General features: G+C 44.4%; 2 protein-coding genes across 5 annotated transcripts in view; one reads left to right on the top strand and one right to left on the bottom strand.

The window, feature by feature from the left end:
• Positions 1-4,372, top strand: part of NRAP (nebulin related anchoring protein) — a 52,808-nt gene extending 48,436 nt beyond the window's left edge. For all 4 annotated transcript variants that reach the window (XM_065638718.1, XM_065638721.1, XM_065638720.1 and 1 more), the window contains 4 exons: positions 286-393; positions 1,121-1,432; positions 1,686-1,838; positions 2,789-4,372. In XM_065638718.1, coding sequence (XP_065494790.1) covers positions 286-393; positions 1,121-1,432; positions 1,686-1,838; positions 2,789-2,890 — 675 coding nt within the window. In that variant the 3' untranslated portion in view covers positions 2,891-4,372. The remainder of the gene's footprint in view (positions 1-285; positions 394-1,120; positions 1,433-1,685; positions 1,839-2,788) is intronic.
• Positions 4,373-4,412: 40 nt separating this feature from the next.
• HABP2 (hyaluronan binding protein 2) lies at positions 4,413-26,648 on the bottom strand. The gene is made up of 13 exons (XM_065638722.1): positions 26,580-26,648; positions 18,153-18,189; positions 12,990-13,118; positions 11,738-11,848; positions 11,141-11,257; positions 10,655-10,774; positions 9,498-9,669; positions 8,970-9,064; positions 8,594-8,840; positions 7,606-7,748; positions 7,124-7,258; positions 5,473-5,618; positions 4,413-4,574 (listed from the first exon to the last, which is right to left on the bottom strand). Exons 1-13 carry the CDS (start codon positions 26,646-26,648, stop codon positions 4,413-4,415), a joined length of 1,683 nt encoding a protein of 560 aa, XP_065494794.1.

The following is a 26,648-nucleotide window of genomic DNA, read 5'->3' on the forward strand; positions in this document are numbered from 1 at the left end:
GATGCATCACAGTTTCTAATAGAAATTAAATCACATCAAAACCAACCACATTCAAGTACAAAAGGAAACCCTGGTGACACTTTTCAGATGAGGCATTTTATCATTATGGTGAATAGAAAAGAAGTTGAAGTGCTATGGAACTGGATCAAAACCTTGGAGATGGTACTGATGACTCTTGATACAAATAAGCCCAGTAGGATAAAACATTTATTATTGCAGTTATGAGACTGCATTTAAGAAACTGCAGGGGGAAATGACTGTTTTGTTCTTTTCTTTTCAACACAGAAATTGTATAAAACATCTTGGGAACAGACAAGGGCATCTGGCTATGATTTTAGGATTGACGCCATCCCATTCCAGACAGCAAAGGCTTCAAGAGAGATCGCTAGTGATGTAAGAATTGTTTCAAACCCTTCCCAACCCTCTTCCCTTGCCACCCCACCCGACAAAAATGGTGAATTCTGACCTAAGTGAACCTTGTTCTGGGTTGGAAAATTGGTGAGCCAGTGAAACCAAATGCTGGTTAAGTGCAAAGATTTACGACTAAAGCCTTCCATTAACAATGTCCAATACCATGCTGCTCTGCTTTACTTCGAGGAGTTGTTCTTGGGAAGGAGGCAGATTATGATGTAGTTAAACAAAACAGGTACTAAGCTGTGAATAGCTAAAGCATGGTCTAGAATAAAGTGGGTCACCTTCGAACACAGAAAACCACGGTTGGCAAGAAAGCGAAGATGGGGGAGCTCCATTGCTTGAGCTGTGTATTGGGTGGGCCCAAGAGTGCAACAATAAGAGGAACTCTTTAAGAAATGAGTGTTTTGGGCTCCCTAAGTCTTTCCACTCCTTTGAAAATTAGCACAAAGGGCATTCTCCTAAAGTGTTCTTGTTAGATTAGGAGATGTATAGGGTGTTTCAAAAAGATGTATGCAATTTGACCAGGATTGGCTTTGAAATTGGGTCCATCTTTTGAAACACCCTGTAGTTTGATATGAAACAAACCCTTGGTCTTTGTGCACTAGAGGAAGCATTATTGATAGCTAGGGGAGAGTAAGTTATATCATAGCAGAATTTGGACGCAATCTGAATGTGAAAATGAGATTTTCTTCTGCACTTCCTGCAGTACAAATACAGAGAAGCCTTCCTGAGAGACAGAGGCCAGCAGATTGGATGCCTCAGTGCAAATGATGATCCCAAAATCAGGCATGTCCTCAGAGTGGGGAAACTCCAGAGTGACAATGAATACAGGAGTGGATATGCCCAAAACAGGGCACAGTTCCGGAGTCACCTCAACCAGCCGGGATTCATCCACGCTAAGAGAAGCCAGCAGCTTGCAAGCAATGTTAACTACAGGCAGCCTTTGCACCAATACACTTGGGATCCTGAGCAGCTCAATGTGAAGCATGCAAAGCAGGCCTACAAGCTGCAGAGTGATGTAAGTATAGCTGAGCAACACTGTCCTTCCAAGTGCTAGGAGCTCTCTTTGGCAATGTTCTTTGCAGACCTTCTGTATCAACAAAATCACTTTCCTGAAAGAACTACAGTCTGTTTGCTGAAAATGAACAATTTGTTTATTATCAACCCTGTTGCTCTTTATATGCCCTGTCTTGAATATCAAACGACAGGGCATGTCGTTTGATTAGAGCCAAACAAAATAATACATGCTGCTGTATGTTTCATTCTCTCAGGTAAAATACAAGTCGGACTTGAACTGGCTCAGAGGCATTGGCTGGACTCCCCCAGGTTCTTATAAAGTCGAAATGGCAAGAAGAGCTGCTGAGTTGGCGTACCTTCGAGAAATGGGATTGCGAGGTGCTTCTGCTCAGTATGGACCTGGAGTTGTAAGTAGAGTGAACTGTTCTCACAAATCCCAACAGCTCTGCTCTCTGGAAGGCAGGCAGGCATACATCCTCTTTAATGCTTTTGAATGCTCCCAGAACACTACAGTCCTCCTTATTATTTGAACAGAGTATGTATTGTTCCCTCATGAAGCTTTGTGGCTTTGTGTACACCTTAATTCAAAGGAACCTCTCAGGAGAATTCAACACTGTCATGGCTGAGGAATTCCTATAGGGACTAGGAAGTGCCATGGGACAGGATTTACTTATACTACGGGATGTGTTTCCCTTAACTTGTGGATGTTTTCAGATCTCCAGACGACTGCCAGTCTGCGGTGTCACAGCACAAGAAAGAAAAAGTCCATAAAGGGAACTTGCAGCCTCTGCAGTTAGGAAGCATTAAATTACAATAAAAGAGAAGCTCTGCACTTAAAGTACTTGTTTAATATAAGTTTTAACTTCAGCAACAAGTCAAACAATAATTCAGCCCAAGAGAAACAGGACATATCCATGATTTACATTCCCATCTGAAAAGCTACTCAGGAAATAAATTACAACTATGGTTGAGTAATGCAGGCAGTGGGGAGTGTGGGCAACATCATCTTCAGCCCTACGTGTGGTAATGATCTGATGGTCCCAGGGAACTCTACAGGTGTGCAGTCTGCCTGGAGCTCGGATGTTTGCTGATTTGCACGTTATTTAGGGCTCAAATTAGAAATCAGAACTTGAACACATTCAGTCTTTTGATAGATGTAGTATCTAGCTTACATGAGCGGCTCAATTTTTTGCACTTTTCCACTGTAGACATTTGCTCAGTGCAGTGATTTAGATTTTGCTCATTTGTTTGCCAGTTGTGGTGATTATTAATACACAAATATTTTTATAGATTAATAGCTAAAACCTCCTCCTGTCCACCAGCTGTCCTCACAATTTACTTCGGTTTGGTTTTACAGGACCAATTGCAGACAGAAGGATCTCAGCAGGTCACAGTCAACCCTGATGCTTCAGAAATTCTGCAAGTCAAGAGAAATAAAATGCAGCTGTATCAAAAGTAAACAGAAACACAACATAACACATATTTTCATCTTGTCCTGCAAATCCTGTAACTTTTCAGTTTTCTGGGAAGCACAATAAATGGCATCTAAAAACTTTTTGTTTTAAAAAGCAACCTAAACATCACAATTTCTACCTGATCGTTGTATTTTTGTGTGAATACTTTGTGATTTATCACTGTATGTATTCCAGAATCTAATATTTATTTAAAGCTTTGTACTACAGATGAATGAGCCTGACTGGTAGAATATAATCTTATTCCATACTTATAATTTTTGGAAATTTTTATGTTCCTGGATTATTGGCACCATTGGCCTAAGAGAAAACAAAAACATGATTCAAGTGGCTCAACAGATGAACAGGACAAAGTCCAGTGGAAGCAAAATTGTCATTGACTAACTAAGTGCATGCCTTTGAGCAGACATCAGACAATTTGCTCTTGGTTAACAGGATATATCAGATTGCAATTAGTTCTTCACTCTTTTCCAAATCTTCCAAAACAAAAAAATCAGAATTAGGTTGTTAGAAATTAACACAATAGGGGTAGCTATTGGTAGATTTGGTAGCTGCTTAGAGAAGATCGTAAACTGTGGAATTCAGATGAAAGAGACATTACTGTTTTGACTCTTCATAAACATGTCTATTCTTTATATCCTGATTTAATACCAATCCCCTGTTTTTCATGTCTCTGTGCAGAATCATTGGGCAAAAATTACACACTTAGGCTTGCAAAACTTAGGAAAACCCAAGAATTATCCAAGACCTTTAAACTCATATTTTTTAATGAGATTTAAGACTTCCTAGATCTCAGTGGTATTAAAGTTAAGCAAGTATATACCATTGTAGATCTGGAGCGTAATAAGTAATTATCCTCTAATCAGGAATAAAGTAGATAATTCCAATATTGATTTTTTTTTCCTTTTCAATCTGGAATGCATCACTGATGGTATTTGTGGTTTTTGCCCTACAGAAGTGCTTTTAAATATAATTCTCCTGCCTGATCCTCCTTCCTCAGATACCAATGGCTGCAGTCTTGCAAACACAGGCATATGATGATTTTTACGTATGTGAAAAAGGGTACTGGCATTAGGAGCACACAATGATAGCTTTGAGGTGCAGAAAAAAACCACACCCTTAACCAGGGACATGAGGGGAAGAAGGAAAGGGTGACAGCGGCTGAATCTGCAGAATTTTCAGAACTTGAAAAGCAAAACCAGAGACATTGTCAATTGCAGCTCTGATTGTTTTGGGGAAAAGCTGGTGTTGCTTTACTTTCTGATTTGTTTTGCCTACAAAATGTGGGCATATTTCAAAGCCCCTAACAGGAAAACTGTCACTGACATTCTAGCAAATGCTCTAAGGTTATTTTCAAGATGGTGATGAAGGATGCCCTGTATAGGCCATGAGGAAATATCAATAAATGTTTTTGGTCAAAGAGGAGGCATTTAGGGAAATAATAAAAATAAGCAAATATCTCAAGCTTACCAATTGTCCTTCCAGAGCTGTCTCCTAATGAAGTGACCTTTACTCAGACTGGATTTTGGATTTAATCCAACTGAGAAATGTTGTCACCTGGGTATAGACTCCTGGCTTGTTTTGTAACCCGCACTCCTCACCCCAGCTCACAAGGCCATACACATAGTAGAAGCCATTTACTACACACGTTAGTGGGCCTCCAGAATCTCCCTGATGAGAAAAAGCACACATGTTCAAAATATGAGGCAAAACATTAACCAAAACAAAAATCCTCCTCTCCCATCATAAGACTTTGGAGCTGTAATGTTTTTTTTTCCTATCAGATGTGCCATCAAGTGCTGCCCAGTCCCTGAGTAGGCTTGAAGTCCTGGTACCAGGTTAAACGATACCAAACTTTTTGCATGGAAGTTTTTGGGTTTTTTTTCAGGTCTGTGACATATATCTGACAAGGCCACATGAAATTTCCCAGGCACAAAAGTGCCAGGCATTAAGAACATGAGCTCAGAAAGATGAAGATGTGATCTTTGGTGTAAATGAAAACACGATCTCTCCCACCCCCCTCAAAATAACTATTCTGAGCTGGTTGGTCTCATTTTTTGTTTTATTGGTGATTTCTATTTTGAAGTACGTTTGCAGTGGTAGTTCACACTTAGGAAACATTGTGCAAACTCTTCCCTATCTTACACCAGTATAAATACAAACTTGCTTCACATTTGCACTTGCTGCGATGAAAAGAAATATCAGTCCCGAGTTTCCCTGCAAGTCTTAGCTCTGATAGCAAAAATCAGATTAGAACTGGTGCTCATGGCAGAGGCTGTAATAAAATTGAGATAAAAAAGGCAAGTTTTTAGGTTATTATGACAAACTGTCTCAGAAGCCAAACTTTCCAGGCTAGTCTGTAGCTTCCACAGATCTGCCTGTGCCTGACAGTGACAACATTAGCTCTAAGGATACACATCTCAAAGTGTACTGAAGAAAGATGATGGCTGTTGAAATACACTGATGGGAGAAACAGATACATATGCAGCACTCTGCCACAGCTATTACTCTGCACAGCCTGATTATTTACACAAAAAATTAGGGTTCAAATACAGAAAAAGCAACAGACCTGACAAGAATCAACACCGGGTCTCCGAAGATTTCCTGCACAAAACATGCTTTCATCCAGTTTGCGGTTGTGTGCTCTGGGTTCATTGCATTTCTTCTGCGAAATCAGCCTGACACTGGCATCTAACAGCCGACTAGATGCCTCACCTGTGGGATGTGCACCAAAAAAATGGAGTCACTTCCCTCCCAATCCTGTTACGCGTTGTCTTTGTCCAAAATAGGAGCTTCCCTGCCATTTGGATGGGAAGGGGGAATAGCAGGGGGAGGCATGTGCTAGCTTGGGAAGAAAAAAAATGCCTGTCTGGAGTGATAAGGGGTAGAAAGGGTGGAAGGTTCACTCAGGACACTGAGTTATTGCCTGAATAAAAGCAAAGTCAGGTATTCAGAATTTGGCCCCGATCAGCTCTACCCATGTAATCCTGCTTTTCAAAGGTGCTGGTTTTCTGCAGCTCCCACGGGTCCCCATGGGACTGCAAGCTGCTCAGCACTTCTCAGGCTGGTGCCATTAGATGTTTTAACATGCAAGCTAATGAAACAGATGAAAACTGAAATTCATACAATATTTAAGGGCAATGATTAATTACAGTGAATCTAAAGACATAACTTGACATCTAAAGGCAATAGCCAGAGTTTCAAAGCACTACATCTGTAGATAATTAAAGGTGGTTTATGAGTTTGGTTCTGCTTGAGTTTCAGGAAATATTCCATTTCTGCAGTGATTTCCTGAAATGCTAATAATAGCTCTGCTCAAAGGAGGAGTCATCTAGTTTGAACACGTACAGGGTACTTGATATTCTTTGTTGGGGAAAAAAAAAATTCCCCATACCCTTTTTAAGAGAGGCTTTCTATTTGGAACTTTTAAAAAATGTCCATTAAATTCTGTTGGTGCATTCTGATCAAATGAACACACTTGTCTCTTGTGGACTTCAATAAGAGTTACATCAGAAGGAAGAATTTGGTCCTATGTATCCTATCAGGCTGTATCAGTCACAAAGTGCTAGGACACCTACTGCAGCCTCAGTGACACATTTTCCTTCTGCTGCTTTACAGCAACACATCAATCAGAACATGAGAAAACGCATTTTTCAGAAAATTGCCATTATCTTTTTCAAGCATAGTAATTTCTCCCCTTAGGATTTACTGCGGGCAAGAAAAGTTTTGGATAGAGCTGGTTGAACTTGAAGAGCTTTGGATATTTTTAAATTTTTTTTTTTTTTCTAATTTTTAAGTTCATCTGAGCTTCTGAAAAGCTTTATCTGACCCAATGGGCTGGAAAAACCTCTGAAAGTTCTTGTCTTCCTTGGTCCTGTCTTGAAGCACACAAACTATACTATAGCCTCTCTCTTGATACATTCTTGCTTCTACTGCTGGCTTCAGATGAAAACATGACATGATGTGTCAGATGGCAAGCAAGAAAAAAAAATGCACCGGGGATTTTTTCAGAACTCTGAAAGGCTTGGTTGGTCTAGCAGCTGGAGATTTCTGCTAATGAGTATCTTCCATGGCAGGGTTTAGCTGTCCTTAGTTTTGAATTCCGTATCTTGGTTTCACTAAGTGCCCAGGTCCGCATTCGGGTTTGGCAATTGCTACTGAAAGTACCAGCCCCCTTTGCCACGGACTTGCCCACCCAAAGCCGGGTAGCCCGCCGGTACCTGTCTCTGTCATGCCCCATCCTGCGATGAAACAGTCAGTCCCAGCGGGAAGGGAGAAATTCGGCAGACACGCTGTTTTCACGTACTTTGTTTCCACCGCACAGTGACCATTAACTGGCTTCAACTTAAGTAATGCTGGAGAGAAGATAAACAACAACAATAAGTATTTTCAGCTAATGTTAATCTCTAGTCTTCCTTACCAGATTGCGGCCCAGCTCTGCAAAGCTGCATTTACCTGATGTGCTATTTGCGCTACGTGCTGGATCCATCACTATGTTTTTGCTTCCCCCTCACAGCAACTTCTCCCTGCCCACCACAATTCACATCCCAAAGATTCAAATAGATCTAAATCATAATTTGGCTTAATTATTTCCAGAATATATTCTCAATGGGAATTTTATGTTGACTTTGGTTGGAGAGAGGTGCTTCAAACAACAGAGGCTGGAGGGGAGCTACGTGAATATTCAATAAAAGGAATTTACCAATATCATTGTGTGGGACACAGTCCTTCTCTCTGTATTTGTCATGTACGATGATCTTCTCCGCATCAAATATTTGCTCTTGATTCTCTCTCTTCTCGAGGTCTTGCTTTCCAAGGGTGACTTCGAAATGTCCTGCTGGCTGACTGCAAAAAGAAAAAAAAAAAGTAAATTACATGCAGACAGTGTCTATCAGTGGTGGTGAAAACTTGCATCTTTAGTATCTGGAAGTCAAGATATTGCTTCCTCTTGTAGAGCGTGGCTGGAAGATTTCCTAAGATCGTTACAGGAGTGCTTAGTCAAGGAAGTGCTGGTGTTGGACAATACATGTGCTCTTAACTTGTCGCAGTCATGAAATAAAATGATTTAAAGCTTCATGGATACTCTTTTCTTTGCATTTTGGGGCAGAATAACCATGCACACGCAGTCTGTTACTGTGGCTGTGGTGAAGAGTGCAATTGGTTGCTGTTGTCTGAACATAAAAACATCTGTGCTGGAATGATCTCCGGTGTGTAATTTACTAATTTCCAAGGATACTGGTTTGCAACCTGTTCAGCAAAACTGTTAAAGGAAATGTCATATTCTAAGCTAGCTGGGACATAAACAAATGAAAGCAAAATGCATAGTTTGGCTGTTCTGGAGATCTTAATTATGATGCAATATGTGATGTTGCTTATGGCATCCTAATTTCTGAAGTTTTCATGGAATGCCTTCTTTCATACATTGCAAAACCTTGTTACATTCCTCCTCTTTTCCTCTCACACAACTATTTTAGCTCATTTTAGGTGAGTAGGGGGTAAGTTTGTTTTTTTCAGCAAGCACCATTTTCAAGTATATGTATATTTTCCTGTTTGTGTTGAATTTTTCGTGTATATGTTTTCCTTTCAATTTGATTCCCAGCCATTGCAAATAACTTGGATTCCAAACTGTCTTTAATAACCATCCTGTTTTTTATCTGTTTATCTACCCAAGGCATAGGACGTGCACCTACGTAATGCAGTGCGCAGCAGTAAGAACCCAGCACGCTTCGATTAGCACTCCACCACAGTGATGTTCTCTGCCTTCTGTAGTCTTTATCTGCAGAGATGCCATCCAGGGATGTTTGCCAGCTGTAGTTTTAGCTCCACCATAGATCCTCTTGAGTGTCCTTTGAATTTCTGGCTGTCCACATGTTTTGAATATTTCATTTGCCTCAGGTGGGTGTGTGAGGCTGTGTGTTAGCCACGGTCTCGCTTCAGCTGTGTTGGAAGAGACAGCAGATGTATAATGCAGACATAACATCAGACTGGAGGAGTGAAGTAACAGGGAGTCACCTGCTGCCCTGGACCACCTACATGCTGCCAAACAGCTCACTTCTAATTCTTTACCTGTTCTTGGGCAGGATGAAACGTCACAGAAGTCCCATTCCACTTTGTCATTTTTTCTGATGTAGCACCAGGGTTTTTCATCCTCATCGGGATTCCTGCAGGAAACAGCTGAGCTTCAGCCAGAGGGAAAGGGGAAATCTCCACGAAACCAGTGAAGGAGCTGAGGATGCTTAGGTGAGCAGCCCCAAGCTCCCATATGACAGCCAAACTTCCAAAGATACTCTTTCATAAGATTTGACAAAGAAGATGCCTGAGATAAGAGAGTGGGGCTTCTGGCTTTTTACTATTCCCATATCTATCTTAACCCTAAGAAAAAATGAGGGACTGATTCAGGGAAATGAGGGCTGCTTCTGGAAGCCTAACTTCAGTGCAGTGACTTGCAGAATGCACCTCGAACATCCAGGTATTTTATAGACAGGCAGTGTCTAGAAAGATGTGAGATCTTACCATCAGTTTACCCAATGCATGAGCAATTTGTCCTCAGTGTTCTTTCTGATATAGATCTCAGTTGCTTCTTCAAAATATTACCTGCAGAAGTTATGTTCACCAATGCCATGAGAGTGAGCATCCTCCATAAAGGCATTAACCGGGTAGTCCAAGAGAGCTTGGGAATTCCAGTGCAGGCAGGTCTTGCCATTCACTGTTTGGTTCACTCTTCCTCTGTAGTTAGAGGAGGCCCCTTCATAACAATCATCCAATCCTGTAGGAAGACAGTGCTGATATGAAAGTGACTTTTATGTTGTTCTTTGCTCAAAGTGGTTCCTCTTTCTTCCCTTCTTTGCCTGACATTAATTTTATGGAGGATCGGAAGGGCCTACTGGGTCATGTAATGATATTCCTTATACTACATACGCCAGAAATAAGGGTAACACCTATCCAAATTGAAGCTCGATTGACTTCAAATGCCTGAAACCTCTTTGCGTGGTAAAGATCTAGCAGCTAAGAGATGTCTTAATGCCAAAAGCAGAGTCTCTCCGTCAGTGGCCTGGCAAGAAATGGCATTGGCAGGATTAGACAGAAGTGGGCACAGAGCTGCTATCACGCTAGCGCAATGGATGTGCCAAAAGGAAGGTTGGAGAGTTATGAAATGAACCTGTAGGTGAGGTGGAGGAAGAGTCACCTGCAATATGAAGCATGTAGTGTCACATGGAATTTGAAGTGAAATCAACTTTTAAAAGAGAAAGAAACAAATCTCTCTCCTTGGAAACACATGTTGGGGGTGGTGGTGCTGTGACGGCAGAAGACTCTGCATGCAGGCCGGGGTAATCTCACACCCTTGGCCGCCCATCCATGTGTCAGGAGCCGTCCCCTCAGCCTGGGCAGTCAGAGGCAACTGGACAAGAATCTCCACTACATCAGCTTTTGAGTGTTTAAGGAAAGCCCGGCATTTCTTCTCCATGGGACACGTGCAACTTCTTGGAAATGTCTGCTCACTCATTATATACTAGTGGGACCTTGCTGAAAGACACTTAGAAAACATCAGTATGGGAACTCTTTTGAGTCCCTTTGCCAATGGTGGCTGCAGAAGTCAGCTGCTTCTTCTGACACTCTCCCCAAGGAGGCTGGTGGCCTAGGTATAGTCAGACACTTGGTGGCAGCATCAGTTAGTCTGGCTGTGGGGTGAAGCCAGCCCTTGAATGTCTGGAGGCTTCACCCCAACCCTCCCCCCCAGAGCTGTGACATACCAATCTCGCAGAATCTCCCTCTGAAAGGTTCGGGGCACTGGCAGACAAATCTTGATCGGATTTTGTTCCGTATGCAGATACCTCCATTTTTGCATGGGTTTGGCCTGCACGGTGAAGATGCTGTCAACGTGGAAAACACAGAACAGCCTTGTCACTCTGCTGAACGCTGTACAGCCACTCGCACGCCCAACGGAAACCAGGGCGAGCTCCCACTCAGCCTATTGGCTTCGAGTTCTTGAACTCTTGAAGAACCCTTATCACTGGGGGTTTTTCCAGTGACTGAACCACCCCCCTGTAAATCAAGCTTAACTCATCGCCGACCAGCCCCATGGGTGGGAGCTGTAGCAGACTCAGGCTGGACCATGAGGGCAGGACCACTCTCTGCGGTGGGCTGTGTGTGGTTTCCCACCGCTGACCAGCCATGGTGAGGTGACCTCACCGTGCTGTCCCCACCACAATTCATTCAGCGCCCTGCTGAGTGCTCACCTCGCTGGCAGTCGGGTTGCTTGTAGGGATGATGGCAGCTGCACTGAAAATGCGGTGGGGCAAATGTAATCAGGCAGTCTCCCCTGTGGCACCTCTTCTCCTGACACATGTCCTCCACTGTGGAAAACAGAGACATGAGATACTTCATCGACATTTTTGTGTTCACAAGAGCTGTACCCTCGCAGGGATCACAGGAAGACACGCTTTCTCCTGACACTTCGATGATGCTTTCATTCGGCTGGTACGAACTTGGGACTTCACTTCTTGTTCATGATATTTATGGCAAAAAATCTGCAGGACCAATGAGCAGCTCACCACTGCCCACCTGGCAGAGGATAGAGGAATGCATTCTGCACACCTGAAGTCTATTTTAACAGACACTGCTTTAGACAGACCTTGGTCTGGATGAGGAGCTAAGTGAACATGACTGTGTTCACCTATGAACATGCCTGTGACACCTATGAACATGACTGTGGTGGGCTGTCAAAACCAGCAACAGAGGTTTTATAAAGCCCCGTGTTTGCTTCCATTGACAGAGCTATAACAGTAACATTAGTTACCAAAACAAGGAGCATAAGCTGGCAAAAGAGCGATTACCTTTCTCACATGTGGTCCCAGTATATGGCTTCAAGCAGAGACAGCTGAAGTCGCTTCCTCTGTTTACACACCTACCGGAGTTCTTGCAGGGGTTGGAGGAGCATGGGTCTGCTGGGGTAAGAATGGAGATCTTTTAGTTTTACTTTCAGCTTCTCCACCTCCATCACCTGTTTTTTCTTGTCACGTTTTGTGACAGCAGAAGGCTGCCTTCTTGGGCACAGCATCCCGTGTAACACGTACTGCGCTTATACATCAGCTCGGCAGCCACAGCAGCAAGTTGTAACAGCTTACTGCAAGCTGTAATAGCTCATGGCTTTGGGCGTAGAGCTCCTCAGCTCCCTTTGTCAAGTCTATGATGCAGCTATGATGGGGTAAGTCCCTTCCTTTGCTCAGGGCCAGTTTTGCCTCCACGGCAGTGGCAGAAGCAGATGCCGTAAGAGCCAGAGCTGGCCCTGGGCATCTGCCTTCACGCACTTAGTGTGGAGGTATCTGGATTTGGCATTGCCTTGGTTGCAACATGGCACTAAATTTCCTCTGGAAAAGCCAACCACTGCTCTTACCCTGCATAATACCCCTGGGTGGCTCTTGGTTGCTCCAAGGGAGGCAGGAACCTCCTGGGAGTCACTTGAGTGCTGGTCGTTACACCGTGCTTACCCTCTCCACTCCATGCTGCCAGGAGCAATTGGTACTGGGGACAGCCACACACCAGCTCTGCTTTCTTTGTACCAGGGGGTGACCCAGGGGATGTTACAGGCAGCTTCCCTGTCTCTCCTTTTTTGTTCCCTGGGCAACCTCAAGGATCCTTTCCTGCTCTCCTGAAGTTTGGCAGAGCAGAAAAAGACAAAAAAAAAACCCAACAAAAAAAACAAACCCTGCAACTGAGAAAAGAAAAGAAAAAAAAAAAGAAACCTGCTCTACATTTGGTTCTCAGCCTAACTACAGAACATATATCCCATGAAAACAGCAATTACATCTTACAGTGTCTATAGACAAATAAGTCTGTGCTTTTTTGTAGTAGCAATCAGAAATGTTCTGCATGATCAGAATCCATCCTGTGAAACCCAGAGATAAAACACAGGCTCCTTACAAGAGAAACACAAAGGAGAACACTGCAAACAATCCTCCTAACTCATCCCTTTGATGCAGGCGTTTTGAGCGGAGGCTGGCAGCCGAGGCCTGCCACGCTCCTGCTGCAAGCGCAGGGTTGGGATTTTACCCCTTCCTTGCCTCCCTGCTTGCCCCTCAGAGGTACCTGTTCTGGTATCGCTGTAGCCATAATACTCCTCAAACCAGTCGGGGTCCTCCAAGGGCTGCTGCTGGCTCAAGGACTTCTGCTCTGGCTGTACGTACTCGTCATAGTACTCGTAGTCGTCAGCCTCATCTGCAGGGAGGGGTGAGAAGAGGGTGGAAGAACAGAGGAATTAAAGCTGCTAGAAGGAGAGAAGGCGTGAAAGAAGTTATTCCCTGGGATGGACAGGGCTTTTTTCCTTCAGTCCCTTTGGGATGTCAGTGGGTCTAGAGCTTGCGTCATCTTGAGGACCAAAGATGCTGTTCAGCTCCTCGTTGGCATGGGCAGAGCTCACCCAGTGCGGCCACCGCAGAGAACCGCTGTCCCCAGCTCTATCCTCGCTGCTGCTCCCGGGGTGCTGGGCCCCTGGATGCTCAGCCGGCTCCTGCGGTGGTCCGGCAGCCAGGACACCCCGGAGGGGACACAGCGTGGCTCTGAAGGCATGGGCGCGAGCACCCCGCTTGGCACCACAGCCAGGGGAGATGCTGGTGGCTGTTGCCAGCACAGTGAGAAAAGGCGATTTAGATTGCTACAAGAAGAAGTTTTCCTTGCCTGGCTGCTTTGATCACCAGCATCACCGCTGCCACAGCACGAGGCACGACCTCCAGCAGGCAGGTGCTTGCCGCATGTGGGGACTGAGAAACCCACGTCGAGGGAAATCGGAGGGGAACAGCAGCCCAAGACACCTGCACATCCCCGCGGCTCCCTGACCACAAAACCCTTTTCGAGGGGTGAGGACCTGGCGCAGCAGACACATGTTGGAAAGCCCGTCCTCACCTCAGCCGAGCCTGCAGGCACCCCGCAGCCAGTGTCCTCCCCGGGACCCCCCGCCAGCGGCACCCCCAGCTCTGCCCGCCCATGGTTCGGGGGGTGGTTGATTAAAGAGGGCTGGCAGCTCCTTGCACAGGTACGGCTGCTGCTGGTGGAAGTTGCTCTGGTGTTTCAAAGACAAGCTATGGTAATGAGCAAAGCTAAGTTACATACAGAGACATTCTAAAAAGCTCTCCCCTAGGGCTGGACTGATGGCCCCATGGATAATGCTCTGCCTTGAACTGATTATCGACTGCATTATCTTAGTTTTCTCTCCTCAATCATTCGCTTGCAGCCTTTATCTTTATTCTTTCCTCGCTTCTGAAAAAAAAAATTTCCACTTTTGTACAATGGGTGTTTTATATTTCATATTAAAATAGAACAGTCTTTTTTTCCCCCCTCTTTTTTTTTTTTTTCTACAAGCCAACTCTCATTTCTCACCAAAAAAAAAAAAAAAAAAAAAAAAAAGGAAAGTTTCACCTCATTTATTGCTATGTCAAGTCAAGACTCCTTTTCCTCAGCTCATTATTTCCACAGGAGCTGAGTCTCGACAGTGTGCAAGTGTTGCAGAAGTGTGTGCCTTGCTGAGGAACAGAAGGATCTCGCTGGAAGATAAGGACATTGTCTACAGTGAACAAAATTAAATTTAATGTGATGTAGTTAAGAAAGGAAAACAAAAAGAGGGTTTTGCCTGAAATTCAGCCTGCAAGCTCACTGTGATGGAGGGGAGATTTGGCAAGCGAGCTTGAGTTTGAGGGAATTGTCTGAAGTAGTCTGATTTTGTTTCCTCTGTTTACTTTCAAAATCTTAGTGGGGAACGTTGGCTTTTATTCCACAGAGGCTTTAAAGAAGTATTCTGAGGGACAGGGTAGCCCTTTTTATGGAGAAATATACCTGCTAAAAGTTATGAGGGACGAACAAGGGAGTTACAGCTGCCAAAAGCAAACTGCAAACATGCCCAGCGTGCTTTACAGAGGCTGGCGAGGACTCTCTTCAGTTGTCAGAGGAAAAGCAAGTGCTCCAAATGAGCACAAATAGCTCAGCCATTGTAGAAGCATCTACCGTGATTTTTAAACCAACTGCTCAGTGTTCAGGAATGACAGCACTGTCACTTCATTTTGTTACATTGGCATTATTTCCTAGCAATGGATTAATCATTTATTAACTACACTTACAAAGTTACTTGTTGGTTCATTATGAACTGTTTTAAGCACATCTCTGTATTAAAACCCAGGTGGCCAAGATGCAATTCACGTTTTGCATCTCTGGCGTCTCTGCCAGGCGGAAGAGCACAAACCCCTGTTTGCACTGACGTGGCAGATGACCCCCGGGCAGTTTTTGGGACAAGCTAATGCACCCCTGAGGCCAGGCTGGCACCTGGCAGCGTGTCTGGGTGTCCAGGGCTGAAGTCAAGTGGGCAGCACCGAGCGAACCCCTTTGCGGGGTGCCAGTTACCGTTGAGAGAAACTTTATGACCAAGCCATGGAGTTAAGGGCGCATGTGTAAAGGGCTCGGAAAATGTCATCAAACCCTTTTGGGTACCCTGATTCCCATGTGCATATTGGGGGTCAAGAAGCTGAGCTGCTTGGCTGAGAGACCAGCCAAGGTGACATGAGAGGGCAGCCGACCTGAGAAATCAGCAGCATCCCTGCTTGCTCCATTGCCATCCCTCTTTATGGAACTATGAAACAGAAATAGCTTCTACAGGACACATGAGTGATGCTTCTCATCATCCAACTGCTGTGTGTCCTCCCCAGCCGCATGAAGCAGTGAAAAACAAAGAACAGAAACCCCTGACTTGGATATATGACATCAAACTAAAAGAAGTCTTCTTATTTATCATTGCTTCTACACTAAATAACTACTTGGCTTCCACATCTCTTATTTAAGAAGTGCTCCCATTCCATTTTTTTAATTATTCATAACAAGCCATAGGTTTAGTAAAGCAAAAACAACACTTTTTAAAATCTGAGCACATAATTAGTGCACAAAGTCTGATACTCTGGTTGATTTAAACATATTACTAAATCAGAGTGTTCACTCTTTGTAAGTGTTGGAAAACCTTAACATGCTTAAAAAAAGCAGTGATCTGACATTTGTCACTGAAATGTGACTATTACATGAAATTAAATTAGACATCCTGCATGCAAATTTTCAAAGAATAACTTTCCTCTGTGTAGTACAAAAAAGTCCCCCCATAATTGATAGGCAGAGATTGACTTTTAAAGCTTCAAATCAGCTTTGAGGTCTGGGTGATCTTTTAAACTGCTCAAGCTTTCATCTGCAGTTTTTCACATTGCCAAGAGCTGTCAGTCAAGCGATGGATTTCTGATCAATATCCCCTTGTTCATTAGCTTACACGGGCTCTCTGTTACGGAGAGAACAGATATCCCAACACCAGCAGTCACACTGTTTTCAAAACCTTCCCTGGATCAAGTCATGACTAATGTTCCGAGTGGGAAAGTGATGCATTAGGATGCCATCGAGTGACCTGCATGGCGAGGTAACTTTGTTGGACTGCAGTTGTCAAGATGAGTGATGTGCAAAGTTAAAGCCTATTGCCAACATACATCAAGAGCGCCAGAAAGTACCCAGCATTTATTCAAGCTCTCTGAACCTCTGGGGATTGACTGAAATCTGGCCTAATATATACAGGATGAGTTTTCCTGCCACCTTTCTAAATACTTTTTGTCTCCAGCTCTGAGAATAATGTAGTGTTATTTTTATGAGGCCTGTATTTTAAATAATGAGATGTCCCCCATTTAATTCTGCAGAGACGAGACCTCACAGTATTTCCTCCCTTCCACGCTGGATGTGGCTGGGAGTAGCTGCGACTTCAGAAAGAAATTGCGAAAGAAGAGAGACCAGCTAACAACAAAGCCAGCAAACCTTTCAAATAGTTTTGTGGCTGTTACTTAAAAGTAGTTTTGCAGTGCTTTTCCCTCAGAGGGATGGCGCTGGGAGAGGTGACCGATGGCAGCTCAAGGAGCGGGGAATCGCAGGAGGATGGGGAGCGGGAGATGCCAGGGAAGGTGGAGGGTTAGAGTTGAGGACCTCAGAGCACAGGAGAGAGAATGACTTAAGAAATTGTGAAAACTCGGCCACTCAAAAGAAAATCAGCCAGCTTGCACAAAGCTCGTGAATAAAGCCTGAAGCCAAGTGCGCAGACTCTATGGCCAAATACTTGCAGAAGCCAAATACTGAGCTCAGATGCACAAATTATTTGGAAATTTGTTTTTTGCACAAATCTCATTAGAAGAGCAACATTGATTTGGTGAAAGAGGCAGTGCTGTATGAGCTACAAGGCTGCTGGACTCGCAGGTTTGACCCGGGAGCTAAAACACCACTGGAGTGACCAGGAATGTGGCTGAATAATGAGTGCATAGTAAAAGCCACACTTTTTTTTTTTTTCCAGGAAAAGAAACAAAATTAATTTAATACTTCATTAGCTATAAATTATGAACTCAGATCTAAGAGCCACTGAGATTAAGAGAAGGAGGAACAGGGCTTACGCACAAAAATACTAAACTTAGCAATAAAACCATAATCCTCCATGTGGACCAAGCTGGCTGCAAAAGGATGTAAAAATCCCCACACAATAGCTACAGATCCTCACACAACATTCATCACAGCTTTTCTCTTATCAACATCTTAACGCTACATAGCTTTCAACGATTTTTACTGGCGTAAGCTTGTAAACACTTTTTGAATCTTCTTGCACTTTGGACAGAACCTTGCAGAAATAAGTTCCACAGTTAGTTCTATTTTGCAAGGGAAAGATAGCCTTCATTTATTTGACCTTCAATTTGCACACACAGACAGACTCTTTGCTTATCCTTCTGTGAGGTTTGCAGCCCAGCACCATGACTTGTCCTCCAGCCCATGACCCACCGTGTCACCCACGGGTCCCCAAAGCTGTGTTGAGCACAAGAGGCCACAGAGTGGCAGGAAAGTCCTGGCTTGGCACAGGGCTGTGAGTTACAGGTGCAGCTGAGCAGCACCCCATGATCAGCTGCAAATTGGTACTGCTGCCAGGCCTCTGGTTTTGGCTCCAGGGTACCAGACACACTCCTGGCTGGGACCCGGTGCAGTATTGTCTCCTGCACCGACACAGAGCACTGAAAGTGCTCATCATACTACTTGTCAAACGTCACACAGACTTTCTACACGATCACAGGCTTGATTTTAAGCTCAGAAAAACTGTTCTTGAAGTTATTAAAACTCAGTGCTGGGCACTAGCAAAGGCTATTGATGGACCAGGTCACCAGCCTCCCAGTTGTATGTAGGAGTTAAAATTAAGAAATGGAAACCACTTACCTGTCAGCAGGTCGGACAGGGAGAAGAACTGGGAAGCCTGCATGAAATTAAAAAAAGGCAGAGTCAGTATCTGAAATCAAAAGCCAACACTGAGCTTGGTCTATGGCACAGTTTCCCAGTGCTGGACATCCAGATAAGCTCGTTACGCAATTTGGAGGTAAGTGGGCTGGATTTTAAGAGTTCTTTCAAAAGATTATCAAAATGTTTTAAAAAGCCCACAACCCGTGCAGGATCTCTGGTTTTTCTGAGCACCCAACCCAAGTTGCAGGGCTGGTGTTCTTCGGAAAAACCTGTCCTGAACGAGTTAAATTGCCTTTTTGCCTATTAAGAGACCACACACCAACTATTTGTCCAGCTTCTCTGAGATAGCAAGGGAGGCCGTGGTCCAGCTGGCTGCCAAAGCCAGAGGCGGGGACAGGGCAGAGGTGGGTGCTGCGGCACAGCAGCCTGCGCCTGGTGCAGCTGGTGGGATCTGGACCTCTGAGCTGGAAGGTTGTCGACAACCTTTGCACAGTGAAGAACATTTCTGGCACTTCCCATGAGGAAATGCCATGTGTCCAACCTCCAATGTGGGGCTCTAGCCTTTCCTGTTTGGCTCGTGACCAAGGGCAAGTGACAAAAGGGGACAGAAAAAGAAGGAAAACAGCTCTCAGGCTTTGAAGAGCGTGAGTGATGTTTGTCTGAAAGGAGATGCACTGACTCCACACCGGGACACATCCCCTGTATGATGATTTCAGCTCATTTCCCCTCTTGCTCTAAATGCCAGCTGCGGACAGGATTACCTGCCTGCGATGAGACTACACACGCTAACAGCAAGCGTAAAGGAGATTTGGAGCTGATATTCTTCATCCCTTACATGACTTGTCAAAATAAAACATATTTCCAAGCAATTTAACACACGTAATAATGACAGCCTACATACACACACATTCACACATGATCATTATGTGCACCTACGCACTGATACAGGTACAATTAACTGTAAATATACACCCTCTTTACTTGTGTATTATAGATCTATAAACAGCATACAGGAGAAAGACATTCTCAGTTAACTCTGGTTGCGGCTAAGAACAAATGAATCAGAAGCAATGAATAAGAAACAGGACAAAAAAAGCTCAGAACTCACATTCGTGAATATTATCTGGAATATATAAATGAGTTTTTGCTTCAGGCACATTTGTGTCCCTCTTGTGTTTGAGCCAGGGAGAACAGACACTCCAGTACTCCCTTTCCCACTGACTTTAATAACAGCAATGTCCCCTGAACCCCTCAGCAGAGCCCCTTTCCAGGTGCACTTAAGTGAGCCACACACAGATAACTAAATCCTTTGCAGCTGGGAGGACACACACACTCACACAATTGCCCCTCTGGAGCGAATGCAGAGACAATGGTAAATGAGAAGGCTGCAAAAGCTCTGCCCTTGGTGTAGCTGTTTCCTGAGTGCAGGTACAGGGTTCGTCAGATCCTTTGCCAGACTCCAATGGAGACTGTAGAAGGAAAAGGTCTAATTGCTCCATTTACAATTAGTGGTAGTGTTCATCCATAAACACAGACCAAAACAAACCCTGCAAGTGTGCTCCTCTCTTTTGGATGAACAGATGAAAGAAAGAACAAGGAAGCAGCAACGGAAGCAGGATGAAGCAAGAAATATTTCATCTCCCTCCCCAGCTCTCCGAGGTGCCCTGTTGTGTTGTTTGCCTGATGGGGTCGGAAAGGTCTTGGGGGCAGAAGGGTTTGACTTCGGCAAGATTGCAAAACCCTCCCCGCACTCGGGGCACCTCATGGGAACGCCAGTGGGTTTCAGTCCAGGCAGTGAGGTGTGGGGCATGACTGCATCGTGTTCTTCTGTGCCTCAGTTTCCCTCAGCTGTAGATCATAGTCTCACGACGCCCAAGGGGACGGCTCACACACTAAACAAAAAAGAAGAAAGATGAGAGACCTAGCACTTTGCTACACTACTTTCTTTTCCAGGTCACTCACTACCCCTCCCATCCAAGCACTCCTCCACGGGCAGAGCTGACTGCGAAAGGGCAGATACCCTAAATTCCCTCTTGCAGTAAACTGGTGCCCTAGAAACGTTCAGGTTTCCTACAACATCCTTCAGAGCAGGCAGTGGCTTGTACTCTAGGGTGGCTGAGTCCCAAATGCTGATTCCTGCTTTTGGATGAAAGCCTCTATCTGCTGCCACAGTACAAATGTTATTGGGAACAAAATCTCCTGGAGCACCTGGGACTGAGATTCCAGGAGTTAATCTTTATTCAAAGGCTCCGGTGTCTCATTTTGTTCTGGAGCTTTTCCTCCTCATGTGCCTGTCAAGAGCTCCAGCAGCAGAGCCATGGGGGATATAAAACCCCAGGCAGAGCCAATCTCTTGGCGTGGAAACTTCTCCTCCCTTCTGAGGTCCACTGGACCACTCAGCAGCCCAGAGTAGTCTTGAAGCATTTTCACCCCTGCTAGCCAGCACAGGGCCAAATTTCAGCCTTTTGGTTCCCTACATGAAGCTTTCCATGGTGTTGTGCAGCAGGGGACAGAGAAGTGCTCACCCCTTCCCTCCTGCCCGTTTGAGCCCACCCTTTCCTCAGCGCCATGAGGGGCTGTGGGATGCAAGACGCAGGATGAGGGATGCAGAATGTGGGATGGATGATGTGGGATGCAAGATGCAGGACCCGGGTTACAGAAGGAGGTTGTTAGGAGGGGGACACAGGTTGGGGACTGCAGGGTCAGAGGTCCAGGAGGGGGCTGCAGGTGTGGGGGCCGCAGGAGGGGTGCAGGCAGGGGCAGTGAAGGCAGAGCCCCCTTCTCCTGCCGTGCCGTATTGCTCATGGCCAGCAGAGGAGGATCTTGTCCTTCTGACGAGGTGCAATACTGAGCCCAGCCAGGAGCAGGATTCAAACAAAAGGAGGAGGAGGAGGAGGAAAGAGGGGAGAGAAGAAATTAGATTGTGAGGCTGGTTTCACCGAACAGTCTCCTTGCTGCAGCTCGACACCGATACTTTGTGTGCTCTCTCAAGAGGGAATAAAATCACTGGATCCTGTTCGTAGCAGGTCCGCAGAGACAGGGGATGAAGCTGGAAGAACTCGCGGAGAGCAATTTCAAATTTTATTACTTTGGGCTCATAAAAAAAGAACACTGAAAAAAAAAATCAGGAGAGACATTTTATACGGGTACTGGTGCATTGTTGTTCATGGAGTGGATTACATTTATAAGGGTCTTTAAAAAAATGGTGGAAAAATGGCTGAAATTAAAAATATCCTAATTTCACCTGACCTTTGTTGTCGTCATCATAATGATTAGCACTTCACCAAAGCTTCGTTCCTCCAAAGAACCATCAAAACTTTGCTAATTAGGCTTTGTACCAAGGTTAAACACTGCAGATACATGATACTCTCCGGTTTTCCATTTCAACTCCTCAAGAAAGAGAGACTAATGAAACGTAATAGATTTCAAACAGTAATGCCAGAACCATGAGCTTTCTTGGTCTCAGGACAGAATCCTACAGCTTTCTCAGACCAAAATGTCCAGTTAATCTCTGGCAATTCTTTCTGAATAAAGCCAGGAAGATTTGACCCCAAATTCAAGAGAAATTATTTACAGCTGCCACGGGCATTCTGCAGCTGAACTGTTAATTATGTCTCAGGTACATTTTCTACCCCTTATAACAATAAAAATGAATAATTAAAACACAAAACCAGGTAGAGAAACAGCACAAAAGCAACAACCCAGGGTAAGGCTGTGAATTTACATGTGTGCAAAACGGAATTCCAGAGAAGACAGTGTAGCTACTCAAGCTGTCTTGACAGATGGGCAGAGGGATGAAAACTACCTCTAAACACATACGCACCTTACAACAAAGCACTACAGGTCTTCAAAAATTAAACTGCATTGATAGGAATTGGCCTATTCACTTAATTGCACTAAGTTGTGCAAATTCTCCTGTAACTTGCCGCACAGTGGCCTCTACAGCAGCAAAACAAATATTTCCCCTTTCATTTGTTCTTCTGTACAGTTACAGCTTTGCAGCTGAGGAGGTGGGATGGGGATGAACTGGAGAACAAGGATGGATATTTGATCAACTTCCATCCATGACTGACATAGGGCGTGAAGGAGCCATGAGGGCAGACATAACTCCTGCCTTTTCGTAGTGAACGCCTTGATCCCACTGACAGCTCTCAGTGGGAACCTTTGTCTGGGCTTCTCGCCAAAGGAGGAGGGAATCGACAGTTCTGATGCTCTTACAATCGGCCAGATTTTTGCCTGCAACCATCTTGGATAGTGACAGTCTTTGAACTTCAAGGGAAAGTGGCTTTTCCAGCAATGACATTGTGTTTCTCAGCCAAAGCCATGGTTGCAGTATAATGAAAGCAGGGCATATTATCATCTGGAGCACACATGCAACACATGTTGTATTTTTAGCCTGGGAAACCATTCTCTGAAAGGATTCCACCAAAACCACTGAGTTCTTCACCTCTCTGCTGGCAAGATATCTCCTGCTTCCACACTGCACTGCAATGTGTGCCTCAGAGTAAATGACATGTTCTTTAGTGAATGGTCCCAGGAGACCCAGAGAAGTTCAAACGTAAACTCTTTATTTGGCTCGTCATTCAGTTGTGAACATTTCCATGGCAGCACCTGATACAAAACCCATGGGGATCCAGGAAAGAAGCAACAGCCCTCGGAGGTGCTGCTGAAACCAGCTGGGTTCATAGAATCACATAATAGTGTGGGTTGGAAGGGACTTTCAAAGGTCATCTAGTCCAACCCCTGCCATGAGCAGAGACGTCTTCAACCAGATCAGGTTGCTCAGAGCCCCGTCCAGCCTGGCCTGGGATGTCTCCAGGGATGGGGCATCCACCACCTCTCTGGGCAACCTCTGGGCCAGTGTTTCGCCACCCCAGGTGTAAAAAACTTCTTCCTCCTGTCTAGCCTGAATCTCCCCTCCTTTAGTTTAAAACCATTACCTCTTGTCCTGTCCTAACAGGCTCTGCTAAAAGTCTCTGCACAGGAGTTACCTGCTCCTGTTTTCCAAGAGATCAAAGCTTCCAAGTTAATCTCTGCACCGTGGGCGATGGCTTGGTAGCAGCTGGCTGTTTTTAAAGCTGCTCGCTGGTAGATGAGGTATGCTTGTACTCCGGGGTGGAAAGCTGGGTCAGCCTTGAATGCCACAGCAAGGAGAACCTACCAAACCTGTGTCAAGGGGGCTGCAGGCGCCAGCTTTGTCACACTAACACAAGTGCGCTTCGCTATCAAACACTTTTGCAGCCGGCGCTGGGAACGCAGGTTATACCGCTCGACTTAAAGCTTATGCAAAGTCATTAAGTGCCTTTAGTTACACGGGATATCAACCTGCACGCTTCAGGGCATAAGCTGATTGCCTTCGGGGGTCAGCGAGGAACGCTTCCCTCTCAGAGAGTGCCATGCACAATTAGCTGGGGGCACTCCCAGGGCTTTGTTGCTTTCCTGCTGCATCAGGCAAATTTAGGCGAGTGCTGCAGAAGGACATTACACCTGATGGGCCAGAAATTGAGACGGGCTTGACAGCATTCACTTCTCTTTGCGGTGATTGGTTCGTGATGCTATGGAGCATAAAACTCTCTCGTGAGTGGTGCAGCACTGCAGAGAGGGTGAGGGGAGCAAAAGTGGGAGTTTAATACAGAAATAGATCCGTTGGTGGGTAGAAAAAGATGTCAGAGAGAGATCACTTTGGGATACCCTCAAATCCTGGTCTCGAAGCATGTGAGCCAAGGAAAGACCTGTACTGCTGGTAACAGTTTCCTATCCGCTGTGGGCCAGGAGATTGGCACTGATGATAAGTTTTCTTTGCAATTGTTTGATCTTAAAGTGATGCTTTAATCCTTCCCTTTTCCACTACTCAGTGCACGTGGTTATTGGACTGGGCATGGCTGGTCACTGCAAAACACTTTCCATCACAGCTAAGCACACATCAATTTTTTGAAGTTCCAAAATATTTGGCGAAGAGCCACCTCTGCTTCTCTGACTCTGGCATTCCTTCCTCTCTGTTGATTAAAATCACCTTTTTTTTTTTTTTTTTTTTTTTTGGTGCTTTCAAGCATATGTTGAAGCACTTTAGAGAGTGGTTAAATGGGAGCTGGGGCCTGGTGTACGAGCAGCTCTTGCCTGTTTCTCCAGCTGAACTCAGCACAAGGTTTAAGCATCTCATTTAAATCTATGTGTGTTTCGGCAAAGTCGTTTCAATACAAGCCCAAGTCGTTTCAATACAAGCCCAAGTCAGGGAGGTTAGGTAGCTGAATTGCTGTGTCTGAGTGTGGATACAACTTGCTACAGCAGAGCTCTTTGGATTTCTTTTTGGCACAGGAATACTTAACAATACAGCACATTGTGGCAGGTACATTTCCACTACAGTATCTTGCTGAGTAAAAATGTATTGATTTCTCTAAAAGTTCCTGTTCATACAACGTTGATGTGTGTATCAGTGAGGACCTACTATAACTAAAAGAAGGGAAAAACAATAACAATGCCACCACAATCTGAGAAGACCTGTCATGTCTGAAGACAATCTTTGGTGCAGTTGCATCATATACGCTAAAATAAAGGATGAAATTTTGTTCTCCCTTGCACCCATCATGCAGCTTTCTGCCTTTTATGGAATTTGTTTGGGTTCATACAGGTGAAATCAGTTTCTTTTCAGGTAATACGAAAGAATGAAATGGAAATTTTTGCCTTAGGGTCCTACTCCAAACCCACCAGATGCATGAACGTCTGAGTGCTTTCCTCTGCTATTTTGACTGACTCAATATGAGCTACTCCCTAAATCTATATTTGACTTCTTCTATATTTCACGAATAACATATATTAAGCAGAGTGCTACTTACCAAAGCTCCCAAAACCAGATTCAAACAAAAATGAGAATGATAAAGATAGATACTTCAGGGAAAGGATGGTAATAGGATTTTAAGGGTATTTTCCATGGTTTCAGCAAAGTGCAATGTCTGTTCTTTTTTTCATTCAAACTATTTCAGTACAACTTTTTCTTTGGAATGAATTGTTAAGGCAAAAACGTCCTCTCATAACGTGTTTGTCATGCAATGGTCATGTCACGGCGACTCATTCCCCTCTTCTTTTATTCTGGGATCCATGCCAAGTGCTAAGCCAGAAAACCTTGTTATATTAATTATGAAGTAAAACCATGTTTTATTAAAAACTAGCCTGCTGAATAATGTGTCGTGCTGCTTTTCAGTGACAGCAGAATTGCTTTTGCATTTTAACAATGTTAATGAATTTTCAGGGGAGGAGGGAGATATACACTGCATTTTCCACAGTGATATTTAGAACAAAGTCAGATTAGGATTGTCAAAGCTAATGAATCAATCTAACACTTAGGACTAGTTAGAAAAAATCTGTGCAAGACTTTGTGTTGTCTAAGACTGCACCTACATCTTCCTCACTAAGTGCAAATTAACACAACCAGTTCATTATAAGCTTATTTATATTAGAATGGGTTCCCACAATGTCTGTAAAACTGGCACTGAACTACCCTAGAACTGATGCTCTCAGTAAGCTGCCACATTCACTTGTGGATCAAGTATGCCATATCCACTACCATCAGCAGATAGATAGTCTTGATGATACACTAATTAATAAATACCTTATTGTGTTGCGAAAAATCACTGATTGCAAATCCAACAAGCTCTTTGAAAAGATCCATAACCCATTAAAACTACTCACTATATATTTTTCATAAAGGACTCAATTTAAACATGTCAACATCTGAAATTTTGCAACGCGTTTCAGTAAATGTAAACCCGCGCCCATAGGATCCCTCAATAAGAAAGCAGAGGTTTGAAAGAACCTCAGATTCCTTCTTAAGAAATTCTACTTGATCACAGTGCTTGGAGGAACAAAATAAATGTTTAAAAAACTGACTTTTAACTTTGCTTTGGTTACAAGTAATCCTTTCAGTCTTCTTTAAAGAGGAGGTGAATAAATTTGGGTAAGTATACCAAGCTCTGCTGAAGCAAGGCTCTGGCCATCTCTAGCTGTGTCGAATCTTTTGCTGTCAACTTTCCTTCCATGTTAGTGTCAATGATAATTCAGCCATCCAAAACATATGGCTGGGGTAAATTTTATCTTTGATGAAAGAGCTTGCAAAACTGCCAAGCCAGCTTGTATCCCTGGCCTGTTTAATCTGACACCTGGTCCCATCAGCATGAGAGGAGCAGCCCACGCTGCAGCCCGAACGCGGCTGGTCACAGCAGCAGGGTGGCCATTGAGCACACCTAGACGGCCCGTTCCTTGTCACTGCAGATGTCTGCCCCCCAAAAACACGGGGCATCCCCCTTATACAGCATTTCACTCAGACATCTCGCTTGTACCGAAAAGCAGATACTTGGATAATGCTCCAGGAGCTGGCCCGTGGCAAGAAAAGGAACAGAAAAACATACTCACGCACAAATGTATGTTCCCAAGGAGAACGACCAGTGGAAGAACCTGAAGGGCCAAAGCACTGCTCACCAT

This window comes from Caloenas nicobarica, chromosome 7 (assembly GCF_036013445.1).
Source record: "Caloenas nicobarica isolate bCalNic1 chromosome 7, bCalNic1.hap1, whole genome shotgun sequence".
Classification (NCBI taxonomy): Eukaryota; Metazoa; Chordata; class Aves; order Columbiformes; family Columbidae; genus Caloenas; species Caloenas nicobarica.

Bases quoted from the DNA above. Each gene is read 5' to 3' on its own strand.
- HABP2 (XM_065638722.1), bottom strand. From the start codon at position 26,648: ATGGTGAGCAGTGCTTTGGCCCTTCAGGTTCTTCCACTGGTCGTTCTC. The intron at 18,190-26,579 runs GTGAGTATGTTT...AATTTCATGCAG, and splicing joins TTGGGAACATACATTTGTGC to GCTTCCCAGTTCTTCTCCCT. The intron at 4,575-5,472 runs GTCTGTTGCTTT...TTTTCTCATCAG, and splicing joins CCGGTGTTGATTCTTGTCAG to GGAGATTCTGGAGGCCCACT.